Genomic DNA, 11,044 nt, shown 5'->3' with positions numbered 1-11,044 from the left:
AAAAGAACAAACATTTTCTTGCTAGGGGTTTGGGACAGGTGGGAAAGCTGAGGCAGGAGGACTGCAGTGAGTCTGAGGCCAGGCAGGGCTGCATTAGCAAGAACTTGCCTCCATATTTGCTTCTAGAACAAGCTCCTACTTGTTAGTATAAAGTTTTAGTTGGATTAGTTTCAATAGAGCACTAATATCCTATATTAGTATGGGCCTGGAGACAAAGGAAGACGAAGCAACCCATGGTGCTGCTCAGGATGGTGGGAGATACACTCACTCCAAAACTGTGGCTGCACAATTGCTATTGTACTTCTCTTACCTCACTTTCAGCCAATGGTATCGCCACAAGAGGCGCTACACCAGCAGTTCTCAACCTGTGGGTCATGAGCCTCACAGGGGATGCACATCAGATACCACGCATAGCAGATGTTTACATTATGATTCAAAACAGCGGCAAAGTAGCAAACAGTTATGAAGTAGCAATGAGGATAATTTATGGCTGGGGGTCACCACAGCATGAAGAGCTGTATTAAAGGGTCCCAGCATTAGGAAGGTTGAGAACCACTGCTCTTCACTGATCCAGTACCCAAAGCTGAAGAGGCATCATTGCCAATGTGTTCTCCTCAGTATAAAATGTACTCAAACAAGATACTTTACTCGGATCCCGCGTCCGCACCCTGTTCCTGCAGGTCCCTCAGAAGGGCTTTCACCTTCTCCTGATTCTCTGATGTCATGTGCAGCGTCTGAAGGGGCACTTTGGCTTTGGGCTTCCACTTAGGCCGTGTTTCTCCTTTGCTTTTGTTACTGTCGCAGGGCCTGAATTAAAGTCACATGCTCATGAACAAAACTTTGATACTCTTATCAGAGCTCCCAAATACTCACGACACACACCGACAGCAGATGACATCAAATAGAGAGAGTGTTTTCCTACAGTATTTATGAGATTTCCCTAGCTACCAGTTGGCATTTTCCTCAAATTCTTTTACTTTGAAGAGTTCCCGGCCTACTCTCTGACAATGACGTTTGTTTGGTTTTTGAGACAAGGTTTCTTTGTGTTGCCCTGGTTTCCCTCCGTGGACCTTATACTCAGAGATCCGCCTGCCTCTGCTTCTGAGTGCTGGGAATAAAGGCATGGCTTCCACTGGACTGGAGCAGTGGCATTTTTGAAGGGCCACTATCTTTTAGAAATTCTCACAATCTAAATTTGTCTTGTCATTTCTCTGGAATCTGTTTGGGAGGGGTCACATGTTCCTATCTCACACACCACTTATTTATAAATCCCTATAGTTTTGTTTTTGTTTTTTTTTCAAAGACAGGATTTCGGGTAGCATAGGCTGGAGCCAACTAGTTCTGTAGCCATGGTCTCCTCAGTGGCTCCTCCAGTCTCCCTCCCCCTCCCAAGTGCTGGGATCAGATGTGTTCCACCAAGCTCTGGGTCCACTCTTCATCTTAAAGCGCCCCCCGCCCTACCCCCCACTATTTGGAGACTCTGTCCCAACCTCATTTCCTCCAGTGATTCGGTCCATCACTTACTCTCTTCCGTCTCAACTTACCTGGCCCGAGGCTGTAAAGAAAAGGTCCAATCTTCTGAGGATCAGAAGGGCGTATGTTGAAGAGTGGCAACTGTGGCCAGAGTGACTGAAATGTCCTACATCTACGCTTCAAACCCTCTGTGCTTTTCCTTATTAGGCAAACAAAAGCCAGACTCCCTCTACTGGCCACAGGGACGGACACCTGCAGTCAAGTCCCTCTGCTCTGACTGCACTCGGCACTTACTCTTGTCCCCTGGCTCTGGGTTTCCCAGGCCTTCTAAATGAATTCCTGACTTAGGGCTTCACACTTGCTCTCCCCTCTGCCTTCAATGTTTTCTCCCAGAGAGGCTCACGGCTCTTTCTCTTCTTTGTTCAAATGAGCCTCTTTAGAGGTTTCCACATGACAGCGACTCTGGCAGTCTCTCACATCCACCTTACACAGTGCTGTGCTTTCTCTTCACAGCGCTTACTGCGCTGTGACACACTTACGATCCTGCCATCTTAAACATCTTTAATGAAGGTAAGTACAACGTTTACCTATTGCTGCAATCCTCGTGTGTAAAACCAGGACATCAGAGGTACTCAGGAGATAGTAACGAACATTTGAACAGGCAATACTTTAAGTCCTATAATGTGTGTGCTTTGAAAGGCAAAGATCTGCATTTAACTCAGAAGTTAGGTCTTGCGCTTACGGGTAAGGTAGAAACATACTTTGAACGCACTCGGAAAGCTAGGCGTGGTGGCTCATGGGTAATCGCAGTAGAAGCTTAGGGGCTGAAGAACTGCTGTGAGTTCTAGGCCGGCCTAGGCTCAAGTAAGACCCTGTCTACCACCCCTCCAAAGACAGACTGCAATTGCTCCTCCCTCCTCTTTCCCTGACTTCCTCCCCTTCCTTCCTCCTCCCTTCCTCCTTCCTCCCTCCTTCCTCCCTTCCCTCCCTTTCCCTTCCTCCTTCCTTCCTCCCTTCCCTAGAGACACACATTCCTTCCTTCTTCCCTTCCTCCTTGAATAGTGTCCATAATTCCTTCCTTCCTCCCTCCTCCTCCCTTCCTTCCTCCCTTCCTTCCTCCTCCTTCCTTCCTTCCTTCCTTCCTCCTTCCTTCCTTCCTTCCCTCCCTTCCTCCTTCCTTCCTCCCTTCCTTCCTTCCTTCCTCCCTCCTTCCTCCTCCCTCCTTCCTTCCTTCCTCCCTCCCTCCTCCCTTCCTCCCTTCCTTCCTCCCTCCCCCCCTTCCTTCCTCCCTTCCTTCCCTTCCTCCCTTCCTTCCTTCCTCCTTCCCTCCCTCCTTCCTTCCCTTCCTTCCTTCCTTCCCTTCCTTCCTCCTCCTCCCTCCTTCCTCCCTTCCTCCTTCCTCCCTTCCTCCCTCCCTTCCTTCCTTCCTTCCTCCTTCCTTCCTCCCTTCCTTCCTCCCTCCTTCCTTCCTCCCTTCCTTCCCCTCCCTCCCTTCCTTCCTTCCTTCCTTCCTCCCTCCCTCCCTTCCTTCCTTTCTTTCTCAAAGGAAAAATATGTAGATTTTCTCACCTGGCAATCCTGCTCCTTTAGTGACTATGTATGAAGAATATGTATTTAAATCCTCCAATCAGACTCATTACAGCAATCATTTGGTAGCCAGTTTAATAACTTACATTCCCCTTGTTTCTTTTTTCTACTCTGAATGCATACAGTTGAATCCACCTAAGCTAAAAGTACAGATGATCTGTGATATCATCAAACCTTGCACCCACTTACAGTCCTTCCTTTCTAATATTCAGATATGCTATTCCTGTGAACGTATGTATGTATGTCTAATGGAGTCTCTCTTCTCTAAGAACCCTGCATACAGCTCAGTAGAGTTTCGGAGTCTTCATATGGGGACTTTGCTATGTATACTGTGTAAGATATATTAGCTACATTTACTTTTTACCATCCTTTAATTAAATTAATCGAAAGCCGGAGCTGAGGAAGGTTGATGACACCATCTGTTTCTGGTGGCCATCAGATGATGGCTCACCGGCTGGACAGATGAAACTCATCAACCAGACAGAGACAGGCAGCTTGCATTTTGGGCTGTTTAATTTTAACATCAACCTATGGAGTTTACAGAAGACTTTAGGTTTTGTTGCACTTTTATGTCTTCTAGTTTTACTTTCCTAGAAACGTTTCACTCAATACTAACATGACATCTAGTTTCAGTGTCACCCTGAGGTAGCTAAAGTCAAAATTCAACCTAATTAAAAAAAAGAGAAAAACCCTATTATTTACTACCATGCTTTTAAAAAGTTGTGACAGAGGGACTGCCAGAATTTCAGATGAGAACAATAACCGGACTGGAACTACTTAACCCCCCCCACCCCCCCCACCGCTTCTTGGCCATTGGCTGTACCACATGTTAGGAAGTGAAATGGTTTCTGGAACTGAACATTCTAATGGTTTATCTAACAAAGGGCTGGCAGCATGGCCCACTGGGAAAGGGGGCCTGCCACCAAGCCTGATGAGCTGAGTTCGATCCCTGGGACCCACATGGGAGAAGAAATCCAACTCCTACATGCAGCCCTTTGCCCTCACATGCACACCAGAGCACCCACATATAAACACACACATAAATAACACGTAAGGGAATGCATAATGACCTGGACGGGCGCTTGGATTCAGTGAAGACACAAAAGTCATCGCCATCATCCCAAATTCTATTTGAGGCCTTTCTACTGCCGCTGCCACCACCACCGCCACCGCCGCAGCCACCGCCGCCACTACCTCCACCCCCATGAGATTTATTCACGTGTCCTCTGCCTCCTCTTCCTCCTCTAGAAGACCCCTTTCCATCCCCTTTGCCTGGCTTGCCTTTTCTTCTCACTGAAGAACTCATTTTCACCTGAAAGACAAAAAGTTAATATAGATACCATAAACCAAAAATATAGTAGCCATTTTTTGATCAAAGTTATGGATAAAGCCTACTTTAAAGAAATAAAAAAAATACACATTTTTAATTGGCCAGGTTAGGAGCAGAATGGCTAAATTGCTTCACATATATTTCTTTCTTTCTTTCTTTTTTTTTACAAGTTACCTTAGGACTAATATTTAGTAAGTTTCTGTGACACATATTTATTTTTAATATTTATTTATTTATTTTATGTATCTGAGTGCTCTATTTGCACATATAGCTGCATGGCAGAAGAGGACATCAGATCCCATTACAGATGGTTGAGAGCCACCATGAGGGTGCTGGGAATTAAGTTTAGGAAATCTGGAGGAACAGCCAGTGCTCTTACCTGTTTAGCCCCAGATTTATTAACCAAGAATGTACGACAGACACATATGGGGGAAATTAAATGCACACATGCCTTTAATCCCAAGAGGCAAAGCCAGGTGGCTCTGAGTTCAAGGCCAACCTGATCTACAGAGTGAGTTCCAGGACAGCCAGAAGTACACAGAGAAAGCCTGTTTTGGAAAACAAAACAAAGTGATTCTGGAGCAGTGGTTCTCAGCCTTCCAAAAGCTGCAACACTTTCATACAGCTCCTTATGCTGTGGTGACCCAATCATAAAATTATTTTGTTGCTACTTCATAGCTATAATTTTGCCACTGTTAGGAATCATAATGTAAATATCTGATATGCAGAATATTTGGTATGTGATCCCTGTAGGGGTCCTGACCCACCAGTTGAGAACTGCTGCTCTAGAGAGATCATCCAAATATACCAGGAAATAGGTAATGGTTAATTAAAAAAAAAAAAAAAAAAGCATCACAGAGTAGACTAGGAACAGAGGAACAAACACAAGATGGATGTACTCTTAACCAGAGGCAGGCAGGTCTCTGAGTTTGAATCTGCTGACCAGAATGTGCTGACACACAAAGCTCCCACTATCTCGCTATTACAACAGCAGTGAATGAGAGTGGGATAAACCATCTAGTCAAAAGATTGTCAGGTCAATTTTTTTAAAAAGGGGAGAACATACAAATACAAAGATACAAACGAAAGAATGGAAAAGATGAGGTAAATATTTGAGAATTTATGTTCCAGATATATTATGTGCCAATCAGAAACTAAGGAAACTAGATTAGCTATATGAGTACCGGACAGAATAGACTAAAACAATTCTTCTTCTTCTCCTCCTCCTCCTCCTCCTCCTCCTCCTCCTCCTCCTCCTCCTCCTTCCTCCTCCTCCTCCTCCTCCTCCTTCTCTTCCTCCTCCTCCTCCACCTCCTCCTCTTCTTCTTCTTCCTCTTCTTTTTTTCCAGGCAGGGTTTCTTTGTGTAGTCCTGGCTGTCTTAGAATTTAATCTGTAGACCACGATGGCCTCAGATTCAAACTCAGAGACCTGCCTGCCTCTGCCCCCTGAGGGCTGGAATTAAAGATGTGCACCACCACACCTAGCTGGAGAGTCATAAGTACCAGCACAGACTTAACAGACAAACCATCCCACAACAAAATAGCTATTCAATTACATACGGAATGTTGTCTAGGATAGACTGCATGCTAACCTGTAAAACAAACCTCACTATTTTTTGTTGTTATTGGTGGTGGTGGTGGTTTTTGGACATAGGGTTTCACAGCCTTGGCTATGTATCTCGATTTGTCTTTAAACTCACAGAGATCCTCATGCCTCTGTCTTTTGAGCCCCCCTACCTGGCTACCTCACTACATTTTCAGAAGACAGAAATTATACAAAACATGCTCTGCTACTAAAATGAAATGAAATTAGAAATTAAAAGCAAGCACAAAATTGGTTAACTCACAAATACATGGAAAGTAAAACTAGAGCTCTTGGTACTTTTTCTTCAAGATCTTAAAGATGGCTCTATATATGTACTGAGTGTTTTTTGTCTTTCTTTCCTACACTTAGAAAGCTCTTTGGAGGCAGCGACTATGTCTACTCTGATTGCTACTTACCCCTAGCATCTGAAGTATCTTGCAGAAAGCAGGATTAAACGTGTACTGGGGAATGGATGAAGGTCAATGAATAATTTATGTAAGAACGAAGATTCACACATGAACTTATTGATTCTACAAATATCAATTGAAAGTTTATGTGCAGGTCTTGAAGATTTAAAATATTTATTTATTTTATGTATATGAGTACACTGTCTCTGTCTTCATGCACACTAGAAGAGGGCACCAGACATGATTACAGATGGTTGTGAGCCACCATGTGGTTGCTGGGATTTGAACTCAGGACCTCTGGAAGAAGAGTCAGTGCTCTTAACCGTTGAGCCATCTCTCCAGCCCCCAGATCTTGAAGATTTAAAGCTAAGACAGCATTCGTGCCTTGTGAAGAAGCTTACTTTCTAGAGGATATGGAAGATCATAAACAGATATATAATCAATCAGGACTGTCTTAGTCTGTTTTCCTCTGCTTTAACAGGATACCTAAGACTGAGTGATTTATAGACTGAAGCTTTGTTTGGGTTCACAGTTCTGAGAGTGAGGAAGTACACAGCACACGGTATCTGAGCAGAGGACAGTCAGAGTCTTTGTACTGGATCTTGGCAGGGCAGAGGAGAAAGAAAGCTTAAGGATGAGTCAAAGCACAAGGGATGGCCTGCTTTACAGTAACTATCTTGTGAGACTGGTTTCTCTGCCTTAAAGAACCCAACTCCTAAAGTACTGGTAATCAATTTCAACATGGGTTTTTTGAGGGGACAAATACTATCCAATCTATAGGCATAGATTTATGGTTGTTCCCCAGAGGTGGAAGATAAGTCCCTTTGCTAAAGACACCATGCACTTCAGACACAGGGCCCAGAGGACCTGAGCTGATCTGACCTGAAAGCCTCCTCCCTGAGGACTAGCAATCATGGTCCCAGAAAACACCTGCAAGCTTCCTAAAGAAGGAAGTGAACAATAGTTTTACCCAGCCTTAACATCTATGAAACAAAATAGCCAGCATGGCACAGTGACCCTAGGGGGTAGTAATGGCAGGCATATCTTGGTAGTAACCAACAGCTCCCTAATTGGAATTAAAGCCTGATTAACATGGGGAAATCATGCCTGGTACTAAAAACCAAGCTAACTACTCAGGGCTACTGAAGTCATGGATCTTAGAGGAGAATTTACAACTGCTGCTTTACTAAATTAATATAATTTCTAATGCACTGTAAATATTTATAGCCATAGGTTAAGTGTAGTTCTTGATAAATGCCTTAGTTGTAAAAACAGAATGTGTATGAAGCTACAGCTGACCTTGTTCAAACCATTACAATGAGCCACAGAAAGGAAGTGATTTGCTGAGACAGCCAGTCCCCCAAGATAGCCAGTCCCCCAAGATAGGCTGACTCCATTGAGCCGACAATACCAGGAAGGAGAGGCTCACACACAGCCCCTGAAACTGCATTAACTTCCTCATCCCTAAGCCTCTCTCTCAACTCCAAGCGTCACCTCTCCTCTAATAGACACCCCTTTCTGTGTCTTTGAGGTTTGAAATGAATGGCTTCACCTGCTGAGGTCAGACTCCAGTCCCTTTCTGTCTCCTGTCACTTTACTTTGAGCTCTGAAATCTATCAGTTCTCATCCCTCTTCAAAGAAGCCTCTCTTTTACAACAGACACAACCACGGCAGAAATTCGCAACTGATCAAGATGCTGAGAACAGAGACTGTGTGGTGTCTACTCCCAACTGACCCACTACAAAGGGACAAAGGATTGTAAGAGTGAAAGGAACAGAAGTTTACTGTGAGACTGATCTCCAAGAAATGTCAGAGAGGCTACACCCGTGAAGTCTCATCAATACGGCTGCCTAGATAAGACCTGAACAAGGACACAAATGAATGCTAACAGAAGCGGGAAAGCTCAGGGGCCCTCAACCCTAGATGAGGAACTCCATGCAGCTGCAGAGTGTTGAGAACAGGCGAAATGTTTTTTCCTCAGGGAAAATCCCCTCAACTGTTTATTCAGAACCAAGTGGTCAGCTCTGAGATCATATGCATACAAGTAACATTATACAGACTGAGCAGGTTGTATTTATGTATTTAGGAGTATATGTATTACATACATACACACAAATATGTATGTATGTATGTATATAGCAACGATAAAAGGAGACCATGAATACAAGAGAAAGCAAGGGAGAAACAAGGGAGGGGTAGAGGGAGGAAAAGGAGATGGGGGAGACAAAATTATAATTTCAAAGAATATAAAAATAATTTTAAAACAAGACTATTACAGAGTAGTTGATGACTGCCTCTATGGATAACCTATGAGTGGATATATGAATAAATGGAAAAAGTGAGTGTACTGGTTGATTTTCTGTGTCAATTTGACACACGCTGGAGTTATCACAGAGAAAGGAGCCTCAGTTGTGGAAACGCCTTCATGAGATCCAGCTGTATGGCATTTTCTCAACTAGTGATCAAGGGGAAAGGACCCAGCCCATTGCGGGTGGTGCCGTCCCTGGGCTGGTGGTCCTGGGTTCTATAAGAGAGCAAGCTGAACAAGCCAGGGGAAGCAAGCCAGTGAGTAACACCCTCCATGGCCTCTGCATCAGCTCCTGCTTCCTGACCTGCTTGAGTTCCAGTCCTGACTTCCTTTGGTGATGAACAGCAATGTGGAAGTGTAGGCTGCATAAACCCTTTCCTCCCCAACTTGCTTCTTGGTCATGATGTTTGTGCAGGAATAGAGACCCTGACTAGGACAGTGAGCCATGAAAAATATTTGAAAAGAACATTCGGAGCAGCAGCCATGACAGATGCAAAGGTTTCAAGCTCAGAACATCAATTAGAGCCCTGGACTGGGAGTTGGGATAAGGCCAGAGTGCGCATGCAGAAAGTAATAGGAAACTATTATAGGCATTCAGGTTAGAGAAAAGAAATGCAGTGGCTGAAACACTCTGGGGAGGAAGACGTGCCATGTTTACACTGAAACTCCATTGGCTATCGCTTTGAGGGGCAGGGTGAAGGGAAGTGTCTGTGCCAGGGAGACTCTGGGACAGAATGCTAGCTCCTCAGAAGTAAGAGTCACTTCTGATTTGTGTAAATACAGCAGGAAATTTATACTTAATAGGGTATATGGCTTTGGTGGAATGCTGTGTGTATGTTTAAGTAAAGCTTTCAGCAAACTTTTTAATAACTGATGATCCTTCCCCCACTGCATCTTCTCCTTCACTGTGGTACCTGACTGACTTCAGTATTAGATGCAGTGTGAATGGTAGATAAAGGTAGTGATTTGGGATTTGAATCCAAGACTGGTTAGTTTTCATATGAAATGGCAGGTTACCCGATGAGTTGTTCATTAGCTAGCTCTGGAAAGACACTGCACTGGCTGGTTTTGTGTGTCAACTTGACACAAGCTGGAGTTATTACAGAGAAAGGAGCCTCTCTTGAGGAAATGCCTCCATGAGATCCAGCTGTAAGGCATTTTCTCAAATAGTGATCAAGGGTGATAGGGTGGGTGGTACCATCCCTGGGCTGGTAGTCTTGGGTTCTATAAGAGAGCAAGCTGAACAAGCCAGGGGAAGCAAGCCAGAAAGTAACATTCCTCCATGGCCTCTGCATCAGCTCCTGCTTCCTGACCTGTTTGAGTTCCAGTCCTGATTTCCTTTGGTGATCTACAGCATTGTGGAAGTGTAAGCTGAATAAACCCTTTCCTCCCCAACTTGCTTCTTGGTCATGATGTTTTGTGCAGGAATAGAAACCCTGACTGAGGGCTGGAGAGATGGCTCAGCGGTTAAGAGCACTGACTGCTCTTCCAGAGGTCCTGAGTTCAATTCCCAGTAACCACATGATAGTTCACAACCATCTGTAATGGGATCCAATGCCTCCTTCTGGTGTGTCTGAAGACAGTGAGAGTGCACTCACATACAAAAAATAAATCTTTTAAAAAAAGAAAACCCTGACTAAGACAGATACTTTTTCTCCTTGGTGAGTAGGACCCCCCCCCCAATGGCCAAACACCATATAGAAATCAAACAAAACACAAATAATGTTCTCTTTCAATTTAAGATTTAAAACTTGCCAGGCAATGGTGACATAGGCCTTTAGTCCCAACACTCCAGAGGCAGACAGATCTGTGAGTTGGAAGTCAATCTGGTCTACAGAGTGAGTTCCAAGCCAGTCAGGGTTACACAGAGAAAACTCTGTCTTAAAAACAAAACCAAAACCAACCAACCAACCAAACAACAACAACATATGATTGTTTCAACTTCTCTCTAATCCCAGATCCTCATTAGGTAAGAACAGAAGTCCAAACTACAAGTTCTCTAAAGACAGCAGGATATACACACACTCACAAAACCATAATGACATTAAATGATTAATATGTGACTGAAGAAATAGCACAAATTAAGTTCTCTAATGCTGTGCATCAATAATTACACACACACACACACACACACACACACACACACACACACACACACACACACATCTCCTTCCCTCTCCTTTCCCCCCTCCCCCTCTGTCTTTCCAGACAGGGTTTCTCTGTGTAGCCCTGGCTGTCCTGGAACTCCTTTGTAGACCAGGCTGGACTCGAATTTATAGAGATTCATCTGTCTCTGCCTTCAAAGGCATGCACTACCACGCCCCGCTGCATATCGTGTTTTTGTTTGTTTGTTT

General features: G+C 44.3%; 1 protein-coding gene across 5 annotated transcripts in view; it reads right to left on the bottom strand.

Moving 5' to 3' along the window:
- Window positions 1-11,044, bottom strand: part of Dhx57 (DExH-box helicase 57) — a 51,293-nt gene that overhangs the window by 39,129 nt on the left and 1,120 nt on the right. For 3 of the 5 annotated variants that reach the window (XR_004388570.1, XM_032908822.1, XM_032908819.1), the window contains exons 2-3: window positions 4,131-4,372; window positions 649-807 (exon numbers count right to left, since the gene is read on the bottom strand). Coding sequence is in view for 4 of the 5 variants with exons in the window: in XM_032908822.1 (XP_032764713.1) it covers window positions 649-807; window positions 4,131-4,372 (401 nt within the window). In the remaining variant the exon portion in view is untranslated. Of the gene's footprint in view, window positions 1-648; window positions 808-4,130; window positions 4,373-11,044 lie in introns of those variants that run through there. The other 2 variants (XM_032908821.1, XM_032908820.1) reach the window with 2 other exon arrangements.

Source organism: Rattus rattus, chromosome 7, assembly GCF_011064425.1.
Source record: "Rattus rattus isolate New Zealand chromosome 7, Rrattus_CSIRO_v1, whole genome shotgun sequence".
Lineage (NCBI taxonomy): Eukaryota > Metazoa > Chordata > Mammalia > Rodentia > Muridae > Rattus > Rattus rattus.
This window is presented reverse-complemented; position numbering and strand designations above follow the sequence as displayed.